Source organism: Pristis pectinata, chromosome 10 (assembly GCF_009764475.1).
Source record: "Pristis pectinata isolate sPriPec2 chromosome 10, sPriPec2.1.pri, whole genome shotgun sequence".
Lineage (NCBI taxonomy): Eukaryota > Metazoa > Chordata > Chondrichthyes > Rhinopristiformes > Pristidae > Pristis > Pristis pectinata.
Window position 1 is genome coordinate 50,575,361 of NC_067414.1, and position 21,260 is coordinate 50,596,620.

General features: G+C 37.7%; 1 protein-coding gene across 1 annotated transcript in view; it reads left to right on the forward strand.

Moving 5' to 3' along the window:
- Window positions 1-14,090, forward strand: part of lama2 (laminin, alpha 2) — a 287,962-nt gene extending 273,872 nt beyond the window's left edge. Inside the window, exons 56-63 of the mRNA XM_052024602.1 lie at window positions 2,212-2,386; window positions 4,526-4,638; window positions 6,334-6,523; window positions 8,624-8,779; window positions 10,246-10,399; window positions 11,334-11,464; window positions 12,083-12,305; window positions 13,821-14,090. Coding sequence (XP_051880562.1) covers window positions 2,212-2,386; window positions 4,526-4,638; window positions 6,334-6,523; window positions 8,624-8,779; window positions 10,246-10,399; window positions 11,334-11,464; window positions 12,083-12,305; window positions 13,821-13,972 — 1,294 coding nt within the window. The 3' untranslated portion in view covers window positions 13,973-14,090. The remainder of the gene's footprint in view (window positions 1-2,211; window positions 2,387-4,525; window positions 4,639-6,333; window positions 6,524-8,623; window positions 8,780-10,245; window positions 10,400-11,333; window positions 11,465-12,082; window positions 12,306-13,820) is intronic.
- Window positions 14,091-21,260: the final 7,170 nt, after the last annotated feature.

Consider the following 21,260-nt stretch of genomic DNA (forward strand, 5'->3'; position numbering starts at 1 on the left):
CTGCTGGAAAGCTTAAATAATAACAGTGAATATTGGAGATACTCAAGAAGTCATCAATGGAAAGAGAAGCAGAGTTCACATTTCGGGTCAATGACATTTTATCTGAAACAGGAACAGTGGGAAATCAAACATGTTTTAAGGAGACAAAGAGAATTCAAATGACACAGGGATTGGCACTGTCAGCTGAGAGAGGATGATCTGTCTGCAAATAGAAAGTGAAGGAAAACAGATGGGAGAATAAAAAGATGCTGGAACTGTGAGATATGATACACTGGAGAAGCAGAACACTGCAAATGCTGTAAATCTGAAATAAAAACAGAATGCTGGTAATACTCAGCAGGTCAGGCAATATCTGTGGAGAGAAAAACAAAGGTAATGCCCCAGGCTGACGACCTTTCTTCAGAACTGCAGCTCTGCAACAACAGATTATACAGCATGGAAACGGGCCCTTTGGCCAGACTCGTCCGTGACAACCAAGATGTCTATTTGAGCTAGTCCCATTTGCCTGCATATGGCCCATATTCCTCTTGGCCTTTTCTATCCATGTACCAGTTCAAACATCTTTTAAACATTGTAATTGTGCCCACCTCTACAGCTTTCTCTGGCAGCTCGTTCCATATACCAACCACCCTCTTCATGAAAAAGTAGCCTCTCAGGTCCCTTAAATCTATGTGGTGATGGGTGAACTGCACTTGATGTGAGATGAGAAGCAAGCGCCAGCAGAGTTTCGGAGCACTTCAAGTTTACAGAGAATGGAAAGGGGAAAGAGTGCATTGGAAATAGCCAAGTCTTGGGGTAACAAAAGCAGGGTCTAACTCAGTTTCTCAACAAGTCCATGTTGAGAAAGCAGTTGTAGGAATGGAAGGAAAATCATAGATCCATTTTAGGAAATGTTGAACTGATGAATGACTTTACATTAAAATCCCCAACTTAATGAACTCAAGCTCATTCTTTTGTGCAGAATGACAAGCAAAGCACCTAATGCATGCTAATGTAATCTATTTTAAATTGTTTACTTCCAAATTGAATTACGTTTGCGTATTGAATGGGTACAATACAAGCTTGTGATCTAAAAGCCTGGAGTGATAATTTGAGGACATGAGTTCAAATCCCACTACAGCAACTGAGAAATGTAAATTCAGCTAATTAAATAAAATACTGAAGACTAATATCAGTAATGATGAGCATGAAACAACCAGATTTAGAGCTGAGTTTTCTTCTTTGCTTTTCTGATTGTCTCCCATAAATTTCATTGCTGCAGAAATGCAACCTGTACTTGCACCAATGCAATTTTTCCTTCAGTTTTGCATATTGTTGCTTATTAAATCTAATCCATTCTAACTGTTACATGATCCCAAATAGAATGTGGAAAGTTTTGTTTTTCTTTTAGCCCTGAACCATCCAATTCATAGTGGAGTGAATATCTTAGTAAAAAGTGGTTTGCACTGGCTGAAAACTGTTTTTAAAGGGTAGTTTTTTAGCAGACCAGAAGATGGTCTGATGTAAATATTAGGCATATTTTAATGCTTATGAAGGTATGAACTAATGTCCTAGCAACGGTTACCCAAAACTTGCCAATGCTCAGATGATAAAACTTGTCAATAATACTAGATACAAAATTTTGGACATCATTTTTATAGTAAATATTAATGTCATGTTTTGAAAAAATGTAGAAATTTTATGATAGAAGTCTTTTTTTCTACTAAACAAATTTGTTGATCATATTGTTTTAGATTACTTCACAAAACTCTACTGTGCTTGATGATAACAATTGCATTTAATTATGGCAGATTTTAGATAATTTGTGTGATTATAAGACAAGATATTTATTTATTAGTCACATGTACACCGAAACACACAGTGAAATACATCATTTTGCATTACTGAGAATGTGTTGGGGGCAGCTCGCAAGTGTCGCCTCTCTTCCGACGCCAACATAGTTTTCCTCCGGGTGCTCCTAACCTGTACGTCTTTAGAATGTGGGAGGAAACTGGAGCACCCGGAGGAAACCCATGCAGAAATGGGGAGAACGTACAAACTCCTTACAGACAGCAGCAGGAATTGAACCTGGGTTGCTAACCACTACACTACCGTGTCGCCAAATGGATTAGAAATCAGTTATAAATAGCTGTTCATTTCTTGTCATCTCTGTACTTAAGGGTTTACGTTAACCATATAACTGTTCTTCCACTCATTTGCTCTGTCCCTTAGACCTTTAGATTTCGCTCAACCAGTATCTTTTGAGAATGCAGACATTGGGAGGTGCCCAATCCTAAAACCTTCAAAACCAATTCCCAAAGAAGATGAGATTGAAGCATCAACTGGAACCCCAGCTGAAATCTCTCCCAGACCTATTCCAGACATAAGAATTCCTACACCCTCGCCTGTAAGTATCTTTTCATCAAACAGGCATAACTTGCATGATGTCTTTATAAAAATCATACTTACTTCCAAATCAAAAGAAGTTCATGGGTCACTTTAGTATTCATATGTGGGATGTGGGCATCACTGAGTAGACCAGTGTTTATTGCCTATCCCTAATTACAATTGCAGGGGAATCATTTATTTGAACCAGTGCAGGCCTTGTGAAGTACCCCCACTGTGCAGCATAGCTATGGAGCACCAAGATTTTGCTCCATAAACAATGAAGTCTGGATGGTGTGGGACTTGCAAGGACATTGGCAAGTGATGGGTTTCTCATGAGCTTGCTGCACTGTCTTCAAGGATGATATCATAATTTATTGAATTCTTAGCACATTTTCAGTTGCAACTCCAATGGACGTGCACAAAAAGATCTGAAAATCAAATGCAATTATTCTCATGTTTCTCATGACACAGAAGAATGTTCTAAGGTCCATCAGGTCTTTGGTACTCCTAGAGCCATCTCTTTCCAGACTTGTTTCCCTGTGACCTATTCTCTCTCACATGCTTATCAACTCCACCTGATAATCCTACCACCCACCTACACTAGAGTACAGTAACCAATTAACCTATCTGCTGGTACATTTTTGGGATGTGGAAGAAACTGGAGGACCCAGGGGAAATCCATGCTGTCACTGGGGGGGGGTTAGAAAAGCAAACTTCACACAGACAGTATCAGAGTTTGGGATTAAACCTGTGTCGCTGGAGCCGTGAAGCAGCAGCACTAACTTATCAAATGCAAAACATTTTTTTCAGTTTGAAGCATTCAAAAACATTAAGTACCATTAGCAATTTCCTGCAAAATCCGGATCTTACTGTGTGGAGTTGCACTATCACATGGAGAGACTGAGACAAATAGTGTGGGTGCATTTAATGGGAAGCTACACAAACACGAGAAGGAAATACTTTATCACTGTCATTATACAGAAGGCTTCTGATATGTGTATCATCAACAACTTTTAAAATATTTTTATAGAGACGATTAACAAAGTCTTATTCTTTGCATCTATTTCTAACATACTTTCTCGTGTGTTCTTCTGATCATGGCTCCATTTCATCATCTTCTGCACTTAATAATTGAGTGTGAACAGATTTCATGATCCCTAGAAAATGCTAATATCACTTTCAGTTTCCCATCTACTAAAAGTCTGTGCTTTAAAATAAATTTGCTGTTATCTGAATAAACAATGTTCAAACACAAAAAGCTCTGACAGAGGACTTGCTGCAAAAAATTGATGTTTATTTAATTGAATCAGGATGGTGTTATGGAGTAATGAAAATAGTCTTTTGTTAGTTATTCTCATAGTACACCAAGTATATTGAAGAAAATTAAATTTTTCAAAAATGACCCAGTACTAAAAGGATCCCGTCGATAGTGCCAATGCCAGGCTTCAGAAGTATTTATTCATTTAGTCCCATTTTCCTGACCTTTGCTTCATATGTTTACCATGTACCGTGTAAAGTTATTGAACCTGCTTTGGCCACTCTTCAGACAGTTCATTCCAGATCATAACATCAGATTATTTAAAGCAAAATAAGCTAGTCTCCTCTCTAGTTATTTACACATTTAAAACTAGTTACCATCCCATCTGCCTTGAAATCCTTTCTCTTTTCACCAATCAAAACCCTTCCTGATTTTGAATTAACCTTTCACATTTCTCCTTAACCTTCATTCTTTTAAGATGACCTCCAACCATGGGCTCACTATTATATCAGGACCACTTTTTACACTAGAGTAGAAACAATTCCAATGAAATAACAATATTAACATAATTTAGATTTGTTTACTCAAAATATGGAGAGAAATGGAAATGAAAGAACCCATCCAGTGTGGTGATGCTTCATGCAAGTTTCTCTCTGACAAATGAATGGATTGGTGAATGATGAGAGTTGGGTAATTGAGGTTTCTCTATTGTTTGAAGGCTTGTATTTAGTTTCCAGTCTTACTTTGTTATGCCACTGTTAACTTGTGGAATTGACTGGTCAAATTTCCATACTCAACTGTTTTTCACATTTTGTTAACAATGTATTGATGTCCTGTTGATATTATAGTGATGAACTGTTTCTGTGGTCTGATTTTTTGAAAAATCTGATTTGTACGTAGACATCATGTGCCGCTGACCTTCCTCCTATCGTGCTGGCAAAAGCCAAGTACTTCGGCCTATCCAAAAATAGTCACGTTGCCATTGAATTTGATGATACCAAAGTCAAATCTAGGTAATTTTTGAAATTTAAGACCATATGATGATTTGTGATACTCTGTTCTATTTCACAACCACGTAATTAACCTTTTTCTCTCCAGGGCTGAGTGATGACTGGAAGCACTGTCTTCATTTTGCATATTATTCCTATTTACATAATTACAACTTATTAGCGCACTTTGCTGCTGGGAATAAATCGGTACATACACAGAGTGCAGAAGGGTTATCATTAGTATGAAGAAATAAATGCTAATGAGGACCTGGGCAACATGAGCTTCTTCAATTTCTAATTTTTGTTTATAATGCTTGAAAAATTGGCTTTAATGTTCTATTAGCTTCTATTTTGACATCTTTGATAAAAGTAAGATGCTCTTTTGCTTAAGATCATATTTTAAGTTATTTGGTAGAAAGGCACTTTGTATAAATGTGATTTTATCATGATGACCAAAATTTATTACCAGCAACCCACTGCATATGCTTGCTGATGTCTACCTTGTATGAGTGAGATAACCTTTCCTGGATGCGCTGGTATCAACCTCCTGGTCCTAATTTAGTAGGCCTTGTGCTGTAGCAGGGCTTTAAGCAATGTAATGCTACCAGAATAAGATCAACCATACAAACAGCTGAAAATATCATTCCACGCGCCAAGGTTTACCTGGCTATCAAACCTGTCAAAAATTTTGAGCACTTATGAAATTCAATGTCATTTCAGAAAAGTAAAAAAAACAGAAACTACTAACAACTATTTTAAAAATATTTTATTTATAAGAATTAAAACACTTAAAACACTTCACGCTCTTAAACAATTAAAACCATTTAACTAAGTTCAATTTGAAAATTAAGTGTTACTTTATGTCTAGCCTTCTCCCTCCCAGCTGTTGCCAATATTGAAAAGGACAGACTCACCATTCCTGTCTAAATCAACGTTGGTCACCAGGTGGTTTTCCCAGGATAAGAGTTGGAAAACTGCAGCAAATTTTCTCTCCACCACTGGATTCTGTAAAGAATCCAATGTCAGAGAACACCAGACAAAACCCAAAGGAACAGCAACCAGCAAGTTCGAGATTTCCATATTCAATAAGTGGATTTAAGTGAAAAAACACTGGCAACTCAGTGTAGAAGTGCTAGCATTTCACAGCAAGTTCTGGCCCGCAAATTTGACGACATTAGAGGAAATGCCACATTTATAAATGTACCAAATATTTAGCCTCTCAAGTGATGTTTTGAAATTTATGTAGATTTTATTTCTTGGTCTTCATTGACAAAGCGTATTGAGCAGAAGTCCTAAGGGCAAATCTGGTTAGGTAATGACTCCTTCAGTAAGCAAACCACTAGATTTTCTTCCTGACATAAATAATGGAAGGTAGATCCTGTTTAGGGTTTGCAATTCCCCTCACAGATTTTCTTTTCTGCATTGTAGCCAGACAATGCTTAAAGAACATTAAAGATGTACCAAAAAAATACCCTATTGTATTTTGCAGTGGCTGCTTGTATTTATCTGCTGTTAATTAAATTTAAAATTGTTTAATGTGGTAGCCAATTGTTTAAGGAGATGCAATTTTATGATTTTTGTTTCAATTGACTTGCTATTAATAATTACCTGTGGCTGTGTGATAATACCAAACAGGAAAATAAGCTCTTGAGTGGTATTTAATTCTATACTCATTGCAAGATATTGAGTGTTTGATTAATGATTCTGATTTGTTTGCAGGCTCATAATAGAGTTTGAAATACGAACAGAGGCAGAATCTGGTCTTGTATTTTATATGGCCAGAATTAACCATGCAGATTTTGCAACCATTCAAATAAAAGATGGAATGGCTCATTTCAGCTATGACCTTGGAAGTGGAAACGCGAGTGCAGTTGTTCAAAAGAAGATAAATGATGGTGAATGGCATAAGGTAATAAAAGTAAATTAAAATCCATTACTAATTTGCCACCTAAAAATAAATATAAGGAACTGACCTTTTGAATTGTGCATGAGAAGAAATATTATACAATCTCAAAAGTAAAATACTGTAGATGCTTTAAATCTGTAATAAAACAACGTACTGGAAATACTCAGCAGACTGGCTATTTCTCTTTACACAGATCCTCCCTAGGTCACGACAGCATTCCATTCCTGTGAACTGTTTGCAACCCAAACAGTACACATGTTGGAAATCCAGTCATGAACCGAGTTCCCAAACAGCAAAAGATGCTTGTAGCCCTGGCAAATCCATCCCGCAGGTCTCCCAAATGCTCGTTCACACATACAGGCTGTGTACGTAAGTCAGACATTCGTAAGCTGGAGAAATTGTTTGAGTAATTAGAGGAAAGTTGAGAAAAACATTTTCACTCAAAAAAGAATGGGGGGACTCTGAATCTCACTAGCTGAAAGGGTGGTGGCAGCAAAAAACCCTTGTCAGATTTCAAAGATATCTGGATGAGCACTTGGAAACCCTGCAATGTCACAAGTCCATGGACTGGAAGTAACTGAACTATCTCTTTTTGAAGATCTCTTTTGGAGTATGGATGTGATAAATCAAATGGCTTCTTGCTATGCTGAAAATTCAGAAATGGAGAATGGGGCATAGGTAGTTAGATCATTGGGTGTAGGGAGATCAGGCATTCATTGGGTGATTGGGTACATGATTGGGAGGTTGAGCGGAGGCTGGATTAGTCTTGTAATTGAGAATGGTGAACTGGGAGGTGCATGTCTGTATCTCTGAAACTAGTACACAGTGAAATACATCTTTTTGCGTAGTGTTCTGGGGGCAGCCTGCAAGTGTCGCCACGCTTCTGGCGCCAACATAGCATGCCTACAATTTCCTAACCTGTAGGTTTTTGGAAAGTGGGAGGAAACTGGAGCACCCGGAGGAAGCCCAGGCAGACGCACGGTAGTGTAGCGGTTAGCATAATGCTTTACAGTGCCAGCGATCCAGGTTCAAATCCAGCCACTGTATGTAAGGAGTTTATACATTCTCCCCGTGTCTGCCTGAGCTTCCTCTGGGTGCTCCGGTTTCATCCCACTTTCCAAAGACGTACAGGTTAGGAAGTTGTGGGCATGCTATGTTGGCGCCGGAAGTGTGGCGACATTTGTGGGCTGCCCCCTGAACACTATTGCAGAAAGATGTATTTCACTGTGTGTTTCGATGTACGTGTAACTAATAAAGATATCTTATCTTCATAATGAGTAATACATGTTGATGCAAGCCTTGAACACATAAAAGTACTTTGTGAGCAACAGAACGTGGGTATTGCCAGCTATTTGCAGATCATCTGACCTGCACATCCGTGCCTTAGACACAAAGAACCAAATTCATATTCGCAGAAGTCTGTCACATAAACACAATAGATTCTGTTATTTTTAGTGATTGGGTTTTAGATAAAATCACAGAGTGCAAAGTGCTATGGAAGTAAGTTTGTAACTCAGCAGCTTAGAAGTATCAAAATAACCCACTATGAAATAAAGTTTCAAGCTCAGCCATGTGAGGAGATATTAAGGGAATGACCAAAAGCTTGGTGAGCGACACAGATTTTAAGTAATTTAAGGGGAAAAAAAAATGTAAAACGGAAGAGGTGTTTAGGAAAGGAATTCTGGACCTACAGGGGTTGCATGTATAAGATACAGCTTCAAATTGTGGAGCAGTTCAATTCTGGATCATCGAGAAGCCAAACTGGAATCATACAGATAATATAGAAGGCTATAGGTCTAAAAGAGATTACAGAGATATGGAAGGACAAGGTTATTTGAAGATATGCAGGAACATTTTAAAATGGAGGCGTTGGTTAACTGGGATCCAATGAAGGGAATATGTGGATGAATGGTTCCTTGTGTGAGGTGGGGAGCAGGGGATGAAAATAAAAGGGATTGCAGAGTTGGGAAGTGCTGATTCTTGGGCGTGAACAGGGTGTTTCTCTGCAGGGGGAGTGCAGGTGGCAGGGGATCATGGGGATGGAAGAGAAAGTGTCTTTGAGGCTGGGGTGTGCACTGATAAATATGCATTTAATTTTTGCAGATAAGAATTGCACGAGATAAAAAGAGAGTTACAGTTACAACTGGCCTCACTGTGGCAACTACTGTCAGCCCTAAAAATGCAGATATCCTAGATGTTGTGGGAATGATTTACATCGGAGGATTGCCTAAGAACTACACTACAAGAAGAATTGGCCGTGTAAGATGTGAAGCATGATTTTTTTTTCTTAAAATATACATTAGTCTCTACCTCAATCCCTCTGCATCGCAAGGCAACTTCTCTCCTCCGTAACAGTTTTAAATTGATTCTCCATACATCACCAACACCAAAGCTAAAGGAATATTCCTTACTATTCACGAGATTGAAATTCTTCAGAATTTTAAACATGTTGAATGAATCTTATTTTCTACTCCTTTGATGTCATTGAAATGGTACTAATACCTGAAGTCGTACCTCATAACCATGGTTGTGATCCCTGGTATCCTTCAGTCTTTCTCGTGGCTTTGATATTCTTACCAGGATATTCAAAACTCTCTAACATGACCCAGTTAAAGTTTGGTTTTAATGTATTTTTATTTCTTTACTCTTTCACTCAGTAGCTTCATTCATAACCAGTCAAAAATATGATTTTTCATGCTCTGTATAGCTAAAGTTGCACTAATGTATTTGCTGTCCTCAGTATCTTAACCTACTTCTGCTTATGGTGATATCTCCCAAAATTTATTATATAAGCATTATTACATACAAGATTGTATTTACCATATACTTATCCATTCAGGATTTGTTTGTAGTCCTCCTTTTTAATTTTCAGAACCCTAACTTTCTCATTCTCAGCAAATTTTAGGTTTGTGCTTCCCACGGCCAAAAATAAATTTGCTTCATCCCCTGAAAACAAGCAGACTCTTGAACAGCTCTGCAATATACACCAACAATCATTTACTTTAACTCCTGGCTTTCCGTCCATCAATGTTGCTACGTTTTCAGTTATATCAATGTCTGAATTATTTTGTGGGGCAAGCACTTTTTGAGCACCTTCTAAACTGCAGTTCTTGTGTCTTTCCAGACACTTCTTCAAAAATAATTTCTAACCTGAATGTGTTTGAAAAATAATGAAATATCTCAATCCTCTAACACAATTAAACACTTGGTCTGTTTTGGAAAATTTAGGTCTGAATCTGTTCTATCTTCGATTCAAGACATCTGTGGTATCTCAATAGTCTATGTATTTTCACAATATCTGTACATTTATACTTAACTGTGGAAACTTTACCTTATTCGAACCTGAAAAGGGAACCAGGATCCTAATTCTGTAATAATACAGCTATTTCCACATTAAGAAGGGTTTAATGCTTGAAATGGGTGAGTGCTTTGAAGCAACTTGTGGTAGGGTCCTTTCACAACGAAGTTGGCCGCATCCTCTGGTTAAGGGGAGAGTTAAGCAAATGCCATATTTTGAAACCGTGACCAAACTGTTAATGCTTGGGACAAGTAATTAAAATTGAGACCAGTGTTTAGACAGCCTAACTTTACTCAGACTTGGCCATTCCATTTTGGCCGTCTCTTAAAAACTAAATTGACTATGACGACTTTTAAATTAGCTGAATCCTGGTCATCTCAATATATATTTGTATTTGATAGTCTGTTCATTCACTTTGTCAACACAGGTAGTCTACAGTATAAATGCTTGCATCCGTAACTTTAAATTGAATGACAAAACTCTTGATCTGGATAATCCAGCCTCCAGCCTGGATGTTGGCACCTGTTTTCTCAACAGTCAAAAAGGAACTTATTTTGATGGTACAGGATTTGCTAAAACAGGTAAAAATATCAAATTTATATTTCTTCCGCCTGCTCCACTCTCATTTTAATCAGCTATCATTTGACAACATTGCTCTCACAAAGAATGCTGCTGTGTGCTCGTTCAGACTATAAGTACAATAATCTCCAAAGTCTGCCCCCATCCCACAAGACTCCACATATCTATTGTAATTTAAAGGGTAGAATTGTAGAGTTTCTGTTCACCAAAATAACTATCAGCTATTCTTCCGATGTACTGTTTAAATAGCAACTCTACCTCCCAACGTCAGCCCTACTCCATCTTCTGATTTGTTTTTATCCTAGTGTATTTCTTTGAATTGACATTGACATGAGGAGCATGGAACAAAGTTAGGACAGCAAGTCATTTCTGAAATATCTCAGTGTTGTCAGCAGCGGATTTCACAGCACTGATTATGGTGTTTGTTTCATAGTTTCTTGAGAATATTATGTTAAATGAGGATAACCTTGATTAAAGTACTGATTGCTTGAGTGGAGGTACCTGAGCGTTATCAGTCTATATATAAGATTTCCAGATCTCTACAACTTAGTTTCTTTATTAAGAGTGTCATGTCCAAATATAGGTTCTGTGATGAAATTTAGTTTCTTTAAAACTCCTGTCAACACTCTGTTGCTCTTTTTCGATCTCTTTTTAATGCACCACTGACCTTCTGAAGTATGAATCCAAATGATTTCACATATGACTTTACATAAGGGGTAGAATGCATTATTTTGCCTTCATGTGTCTCCTTTAGATATATGCCAGCATATAGTGAGTGGTGTGTACACTGTACTGCTTGAAGACTTTGAATCTTACTATCCTAATGCACAGATTAGCAGCAAAAATCAAAATGATCAATTTAATTGATTACTCCATTCTAACTTGATACATGCAAAGCCTCTTACAACTACTGTATGTTCCTTTGTGTCAATTCAGTTCCGCGTTATAGGGTTGGAACAGATTTACAAATCGAGTTTGATTTCCGCACTACTCAGAGAGATGCCATCTTATTGGGAATCAGCAGTCAGAGAGTGGATGGACTGGGCATTGAACTAGTCAATGGAAAAGTAAGTTATAATCATAAGTTGAAATGATTTGATCCATAAACAGCTACAACTTGCACTTGTGTAACACTTTTAGTGGAAAAATTCAAACCAAAATGCTCCACAGGAGTGTTTTTAAACAAATTTTGGGACCAAGGCAAAAGGACAGATAACCATTGGTTACAACAAAAAAATAAAAGAGAGGTTTATGAAGGTAATTAAAGAATTTAAAATCTTGGCAGCTGAAGGCACGGCCAACTGTGGAAAAATTAAAGCTGGTGAGGCACAAGAGTGCAGAATTGGATGAGTGTAAATATCTCCAAGTGTTGGAGAAGGTTTAAGCCATAGGGAGGTGTGAGGCCATGGAGAACTTTGGTAGCAAGGAAAAGAACTTTAAAATTGAGGTGCTTTTAACTTGGACCAGTGTAGTGTCAATGAGCAGACTTCTATTGGTGGTTCATAATTGTGCATAAGTGTTGTATGGCTGCAGTTGATAACCTATTACAGTGCAAAATGGGATATCTTTAATGAATGCAACAAAAATTGCTCAGATATTTGTATATTTTTTAATGGTGATTATTTCAACATAATCTCAACAATGCTTTGCCTAATACTTTTTCTCCTTTCACATTATAATGTTAGATTTTTGTTCACAATGATAATGGAGCTGGAATATTTACAGCTGTCTATGAGCCTTTACACTTCACTGAGTTGTGTCGTGGACATTGGCACAATGTAATAGTCAACAAAATTAAACACCGTTTGGAACTGATAGTTGATGGAAAGAAAGTAGAAAGCAGAAGCCCGATCGCAACCTCCACTGCAACTGACACCAATGATCCAGTCTTTATTGGAGGATATCCAGGTACGCACACATTCATTCCAAACTACTTTCATTGTTATGTATAATGACCAACTGCTCTTGTGAAGGTGCCAAATTCTTGAAATTTTGCTCATCTGTATGGGAAAGGTACTCCACTGCATAATAGCTTTGATACAGCTGGGTGATTAATAAACCATTTCAGGGGCAGTTGAGAATCAATTACATTTCTTAATGTCTGGCTTCACAGTTTGTCCATACCAAGTAAATATGCCCTATGAAAATATTGCTGTAATAAAGGAGGTGTATTTTTACAAGAAATAAATAGTTTATTTAATTGATTAAGAGGAATTAAATCACCAATGTGATCTGAATTTTTAGATTAATAACTATTGTCCCGAATCATGCTCAAGAGGTCCACACCTCGAGCAAACCCCTTGCAGTGGTGTCCTGATTACACTTACCTTTGCTGCTCCCAACATTCTTGAGGCTTCACTATTGAAGCCAATCCAAAAAAGAGAAGTGGTCCATGAGCAACGACTAGGCCGAAGGCTGCAGACCTAAGATCTCACCACTGGACAGCCCTGATGGCCTTCCAGCAGCTCATGTTGTTAAAGACCTTTTCAACTGATTCTAAGTGTCATTAAATTTCTGAGACATTTAGAAACGATTGAATATATTTAAATAATATACATTTAAATAAAAACAGATATGAATGTATAAGCATTTTAACTTCTATAATATAAAATATGTGAACTAAAATAAAGAAAAACAAAACAGCCATTTAGTTTCACTTATTTTCTATTAAGATTGGCAACCCATTTCAAATGACTGAGGCTGTGCTAGATATGTCGGCAATGGCTGACATGAAGCTGAGGGGCCAGATGTGAAGTACATCCAGACTCTCAGCTCAGTATGACCAGTAACCGCAAGCTGAGGTCCAGAACTCACTGACCTGTGCTCAACAATGGGAACCGCCAGATAGCGATCAGTCCTTATCTGTTTAAAGATCAGACGTATAAATATAATTATATAATAGTGTCATTGTGTTATGTTATCTTGTAAGAGCTTTTCTTTATTCTTTTGAACTGTCATAATTGTGTGAAGAAACAAATTATATTTAACCGTACTGTAATGATTACATTCCAGTGCAGTTCAAGAGCAATGACTTAAATTTTTCAATGCTCAGTGCCTAAAATTTGACAACAGTTCATATTAAATATACTTGCTTACTACATAGGATATTGGTAGTGTTGTACATGAAGAGTTGAATAAGCTAGGCACTAGTGATAACTTAGTTTCTGCTCAGATATTCCACCACATCAACAGAATCAGAAAATACGTAAGGGTAAGATAAGTATACTATTTCACCAGCATGCTCATTAGTCTACTGAAGGGTTTACATTGTAAAAGAAACATTGATTTACATTTTCTTGTCAAAAGAGCTGATTAATTCACTACTTCACTGTTAGTACAGACTTTCAGCAAATTGCACTTATCTTGCCCTTGTCTATAATAACTCAATAGTCCAAATCACATTTTTTTTTTGATTCATTTCAGATGACATGAAACAGTTAGCACTGACCATTAATACTCCTTTCAAAGGCTGCATACGTAACCTGAAACTAATGAAGCCAACTCAGACACTTGAAGTAGACTTCAGCAAATCGATGGAGCTCAAGGGAGTCCAACCACTCACCTGCCCTGCATAATGGAACTAACCAGGCTGTTTTAAGCAAAAATGAAAGTTTATGGTTCAGAATAAGCCTGCATATTGTACACGGCAAAAATAATTTTTGGAGACTCAGATTAAACTATACCTTCATGTTACTTCATTGTTATTCTTTTTTTCTTTTTGCTAACCATTGCAGGATAGAACAGTGGCAGAAAGCAGTCAGTAATGGATCAACGGCCTGTTACGTGCAACCCCTGATATTTAATTGCATTGCTGTCAATGAAGTTAAATGCCAGGCACAGCATTTAATGATATGCAACTGCAATAACATCCCTTTTACACCATCATCTTTAATACATTTCTTGCCCTATGAGTTGAAGAATATTTTGAGTTTTCATTTATTCAGTAAAACTAAAAATAAGTAATTTTTTATCCTGTTGATGCCATTTCATATTCATTATTTGCATTATGTAGAATCTCCCACTAATTTTTCTGCTTTTCTTTTCTGTGTGTAAGAATGTAACCTGCGGCGTGGAATATGGTATAACTATTTCAGTAAACATTTTTGAAGCGGAAGTTGTAGTCTCATGTCTAAGTGAGGGCTGGTAATTGCAACATTTGTTCTTGATTAAAGAAACTTAGAAGAAACCAGTTCCGTAAAAGTACAAAAATAATCTCTACAATAGACCCATGTTAGATCATCCCCATGGATAAATCTGAAAACTTAGTACCTAAACAAAAGACATAAGTTTCTTGGAATTTGAAAGTTACAGTTGAAAAAAACTTTCAATGAAATAATAATTTTAGTGGGAAGAAATACAGGACTTTTAACTTCAGTTTAATTTAACTTCAGCGAGGATTACTGCCAGTATGTCGTTCTCTCTTAAATGTATAATTTTTAAAAACAAAACACTGGATAGAGACTTCAGCAAAATCATTTTGAAATCAGTCATAAAATGATTGAAATTCTGATTATTCCTCAGTCTCAAAATATGTTAAAAAATAAAATAGCCTGGTCTTCCTGGGAAACACTGGCTCAAATGTTCCATTCATTAAATGAACTAATTGTAAAAGAAATACCTGGACCTCTAAGTCAAATGACTGTTATTATATAAAAAAAATTCACTGATAAGCAACCATTGGCAACGTCAAAAGCAGAAAAATGGGAGGGCAAGGCATAAAGGGGTGAGGAAGAAACAAAAACACATTCAAGTTGTCAGCACTAAATAAGATGAGATATGAGATGTATGTACAGCAGCCTCAGAGCCATGGAAGGGCACTGACCTCCAGATTCATGGAAAGCTGAATGTAATTTTAAGGAAAGACTTGCAGTTTTGGGGTTGGAGCAGAGTTTCTGACAAATAGGAAGGCTCTGGAGTGTCAGGAATCCCTGTGGGCGAAAGCTGGTAGAGGAATTTATAACATTCCCAGGGTAAGATTAGTGATTTTTCTGTATTTTTAATATGAGAGGCCACCAGCAACCGCACCAAAATCACTGGTTAGACATTATAACGCCTGGAGAAATGTCATAAATATTTGCCATTTACATTTTACTCTTTTCTCTTAGGACATTGAAATAAAGGTTTCTGCAATAATTTTACATAATGTTGCTTCTACATGCTGCCTTTGGTTGGGGATGTTGGCAACCTATTTAAAAGCCTGCCTGAAATCACAATCAGGTGGGCAAATGGTGTGCAAAGCCCCCACTGGTCTTTCAACTGAAGGCTTGTCATTTTCCATTTAAGGAGTCCTCCTTAATATCTGCATGTATTTATATCCAAGTACAATTGCCTTGACCCAGAGACATGAAGGGTGTGAAAATGCAGCTGCTGTTTGAGGGCTCTCTGTCCCAGTTCTGACGAGGGGTCTGCAGCTTCTGTTTCTCTTTCCACAGATGCTGCCTGACCTGCTGAGTGTTTCCAGCATTTTCTGTTTCTGATTTCAGGAACTTACCCACTGCCTTTAATGACTAGTTTAACTGTTTTAATTATCACTGATTATAGAAATCAGTTAAAACAGCAAAAAAGCACATACTTGCATTTAACTTTTTAATCAAAATCAGAGGCCTTACTCATATGAATGGGATTGCACTATTTCTGCCAGCCACCCCAGGTGCAAAGGTGAGGTGCTGCAGGTGAAGTGCATCTGCCCCTCAGCCCAGTGTGTTTGTGCTTCATCTCTGGACTTGATCCTGAGCCCAGGAGCAGGGCAGGTCAGACACACCAGCATTTAACTCCTAGCTATTCCTGATTTCCACCTTGCAACACACACCTACAAAAGTCAGGAACTAGCTGGTTCACAGTACAGGTAAATGGGTTTCTTCATGGAACCATAGCACCTTACCTCATTATTTGCATTAAAGTAGCTTCTCTTGTTTTTGTAACCTATGCTATGATATATAGTATAAATATTTCAGTAAACATCTCCTTGAAGCGAAGCACTCTTGTTAAGTGGATGTTAAGATTTCTCACCAAATTTGGAAATGTGACCATGTAAACAGTATTTGTTGTGACTTTTAGGAAATTACAATTGTAGATATTTATTTTGTATTAGAAGCTTCAGGTGAAAAATAGGCCACTTTTGTTTAATTATCCAACTGTTTTACATGCACTGCTTATTTTGTTTGTAGTCAAAGCTTAAGCTTGTATTTTTGTTGTATCTGTTTAATATGAAGAACTCATGACATTACACCAGTGAATTTTTCTATATGACAAATTGCTACATTTGGGAACTTACTTGAGGTGCTGATAAATGTTCTATTAGGTCAATGTAAGAAATACTATGGAGATGGTTCAAAAGAATTGATTAACTCTGCAGTGACAGTAAAGTTAAACCATCACATCAAAGATCATCTTTTAGTTTTAAAGCTATAATTTAAAAATTATAAGATTCTCAACACATGATAATTTTCTGATTCTGAGTTTAACCCAGTTCAGTTTTGCACATGTTTATATATGTGCTAGGCACTGTGATACCAGTTTTGAGGAAAAAATGGATAGCGGTCAGGCAGTGGCCACCAGAGTGTCGTTCCTGTTTTCATTGCAAGGCTCTGCCCAATCTATTTTCAGATGGTAATTTCCTGGCATAAATAATACCCCTCATAGAAAGCTGCCTGCATGTGGTAGGAAATTCCTCATCTTGGCACTGCACAATTTAAGCAATAACAAATAAAGTGATATAAAAATCTCCATCATATGATAGAATAGACATGAAAACTGATGGAATGGTCTTGTTTATATATTCTTTATCACAACAGGAATTATGCAGCAACACATCTCAGTGGAGGAGCTTGTGTAAGTATTGCATGCTAGTGATATCAAAGGAGGGAGGAAATTATTCAGGTGAGGCCATAAAGCTATACTCAGGATGAGCTTTCCCTTTCGGATTGCCTCATGGATCAGATGGCACCTGTTGACATCATTCAAGACTTCGTCACCAGGACTGTTTAAAGCAATTGTGCAGGAATGCAGGTAAGTTGCTGGATCACTATTGTGCATTTGTTGATGAACTTTAGCACTGTTGAATGTTTTTCTTTGGCCATGAGGTCTGACTGTCCTTCTACTTGTGTTACTTAAATTAGCTGCCTTCAAAAATGAATGAGCAGATAGGAATAGAACATGATGGGAGCATGAAGGAATTAGATAAGATTTCTTTATTAGTCACATGTACATTGAAACACACAGTGAAATGCATTTTTGCCTAGAGTGTTCTGGGGGCAGCCCGCAAGTGTTGCCACGCTTCCAGTGCCAACAAAGCATGCCCACAACTTCCTAATCTGTACGTCTTTGGAATGTGGGAGGAAACCAGAGGAAACCCACACAGACAAGGGGAGAACGTACAAACTCTTTACAGACAGTGGCCAGAATTGAACCCAGGTCGCTGGAACTGTAATAGCGTTACGGTAACTGCTACACCACTGTGCAGAGCTGATAGCCAGAAGAGTGAAGGTAAAGGGGGAAGCCTTGCAGCAGAGACTTGTATAGAGAAGGTCTTCTGAGGAAAAAGATCGTTACCAAAGTACCCCAGAGAATGCAGCCACATTTAGATAGTAGCACCTGTGGCTGCCAAGAATAGTTGTGTCATGGTCTTTCAGGATACAGGAGATATGTTTATGCTCTGCATGCTTCACAACAATACTCTTATGTGGGAACAGGTTATAATAACAGCTACAAACCAATTAATTATGGAGGAAAAGCAAGATGCAATTGCAAAGCGAACCCATTTCTAGCTGAGCACAAAGGGATAAGTTCATTAGTTCTATGAATGGCAGTTTCAAGTCTCCATTCATCATCAGTTCTACAGTGCTTCTCTCTCTCCTAATGATCACCAGCACTCTCTCACTCAATGCTTACTAGCCCTTGCTTGAAAAATGAAGACCGTCACCAAAACCAAATTTATCAACTAAGTAATTGTATCCATTGAAAATGAGTGCTTTACTCTTTTGCATCCAGTTTTGCATGTTCATTTTCCTTTCTCCAGCCTAAGAATTGAAAGGTAGATGAGCTTCCATGAGAACACTGCAAATGGTCTTAAATGACGTAAATCCATCATTAACCCTCATGTTGTAATCATGCAGATTGTGACCTTTATATTGGTCCAACTTTAGCATGTTATAATTTGTATCATGTTAGTGCATCTATCTAGGTAATTGAAAATTCAACTTTGGATAGCATATTTCACAAAAATATTTCCTTCAAAGTGATTATAAAGAACGATTAATGCTGAGGTAGCATAACTTTTAGGAATATTAGTGAACTGAACCACCTTATTGTTAAAATGTCATGTTTCATATATAGCTGGCAAACAAGTGTTTTTTTTATTCACGTCCACCAGTGCACGTCATCCATTCTTAGTTCTTCCAGTGCACCTCGTAGCCACACAACCATACATTAATATTGCAAATTTACCAGGGAACACAAATGTTTCTGCCTAAATATAGCTCTACAGTCAGATCATGGCTCTAGGAGCAAGTAGTGATGTGCAGCTTGATGTAAGGCTTGTCATGGCAACTGCTCTGCCTGTGACCGCAAGAAACTGCAGAGAGTTGTGGACAGAGCTCAGCTCAGCACATCACAGAAACCGGCCTCCCCTCCATGGACTCTGTATATATTTCTCGCTGCCTCAGTAAGACAGCCAGTATATTCAAAGGTCCCACCCACCTCTCCTCCCTTCTCCCATCAGGCAGAAGATACAAAAGCCTGAAAGCACGTAACATCAGGCTCAAGGACAGCTTCTGTCCCTCTGTTATAAGACTATTGAATGGTTCCCTATTACAGTAAAATGGACTCTTGACCTCACAATCTACCTCGTTATGACCTTGCACCTGATTGCCTACCTGCACTGCACTTTCTCTGTAGATGTTACACATTATTCTGCATTCTGTTCTTGTTTTACCTTGTACTACCTCAATGCACAGTGTAATGAATTGATCTGTATGAATGGTATGCAAGACAAGCTTTTCACTGTACCGTACATGTGACAATAATAATAATAATAATAAATTCCAAGTAGATAACTGGTGGAACCAGGACAGTGCAGAGTACTACTTGGTCTTGTCCAAAATCCAGGTTGCTCATTTATCATCAACACTGTCCTTTCTCTACAAATTCCAGCGTGGATTCTCAGGGCTGCTAAGAACTGATGAAATTAGAGTTTCAGTTTTGAAAGTTTGTTTGATTTTTAAGATATCATTGGCAGCATTTATTTCATAACTTTAATTGACTTTGAAAAGGTGGCTGTGAGTTCCTTTCATTGCATTCTTGGCGGTGGAACTATGACCGTGGTGCTTTGGGTTGAGATTTCTGGGATATGGACCAATCTATGATGAAGAATCAATTGTATAATTCCATGACTGTTTGCCAAGTAATGGAGGAGGTTTTTTGAGGAATTAGTGTTCCTATCTGCCTGTTGACCTGTCCTTCTCAGTTGTAGAGGTCATATGTTAAGTAACATAAGGTAAGTAACCACAGTACATTTTGTAGATAGCGTACACTGCTGCCTCTGTATGTTAGTGATGGAAGGGGTGAATGTTTAAGATGGTGGTTGGGTGCCAATGAGGTGTTATTTCATCCTGGGTGGCATCAGGCTTTTTGAGAACTGTACCTATCCAGGCAAATAAATATTATTGTACTTATGGCTAATGCCAGACAGATGGTGGAACATTGTCAGGAGGTGAGCTATTCACTGCAGCACACCAACAGCTGAGCTGTTATTGGAGTCACAGTGCTTGGTGATCAATGGAACTCTTCAGCATATAGATGATGGGGAATTCAATAAGGATAACATTGTTAAGAATAAAAAGAATGTGATGCAGGGATGTCTTATTAGAAGTGGCCATTGCCTAACGTGAACATGGCTTGTCACATTACCAGACTGCTTCATAATCTGTGATTAGAATTGAACATTATGCAATTTCCAGCAAATATCATTGGTGATGTAGCTAAAATTGATGGAAGATTGGATTTGGGAAACAGCTTTGAGCCTTCTGCAGCAATGTTCTAGGCTGGGTCTACAGTATGCACAGCCATCTTGCTTTGTGATAGTAATGGCACCAGCAAGTGCAGTGTTTTCCCTCAAATGGTTTTTGACATAGTGGCTTGTTGTGGGCTGCAATGCACAGCCTGAAAGGGTGATATAAGCAAATTCAATAGTGACATTCAAAGGTACTTGTATGGCACAAACACAACATCCCAAATGGCAAATACCCTTCTGCACCTTGTGGCTCTACGATTCTGAAAATTGAGAAAAGAAAATATACGGACATATTCTGACAGAAGTCAGAATAATTTTTAATGTGCTTAAGTTGGTTTGTTGCAGAACATTTCAATTTAATGCATTTTGTGTGGAGAAATATGATATATTACCTGCAAGTGGGTTCTGCTGTCAATGGCATATGTTACTTTTACAAAATTAAATCAGCTATATGTGCATGCTTTATATTTAATAATGGATCGACTGGTGGCTCAAAATTGGAGAAGGTGAATGCAGAATTTTGTAATCTGGTGGTCACCATTGGCACCTAGATAAGGTATGCCTTTTATTAAGAAAAGTCCTAAGATCTACAGCCAGAATAATTGTGCACATTTCAAAAGATTTCGTACTAGCATTGCAATACATTATCCAGACCACACTTGAGTAGTAAGGTTCAAACTGGTAATTATGCTCTCAGAAGTGTTTGAGAGAGTGCAGAGAAGAGTAACAAAAACAATCTCCTTTCTAAATTAATGAGCTGCAATAGGCGATTAGAATTGGTTAAATACTATAAGGCATGAAAGTGAAATGCTAAGAATACTGCTTACTTGCACGTAAATCATGATAAAGTCTGG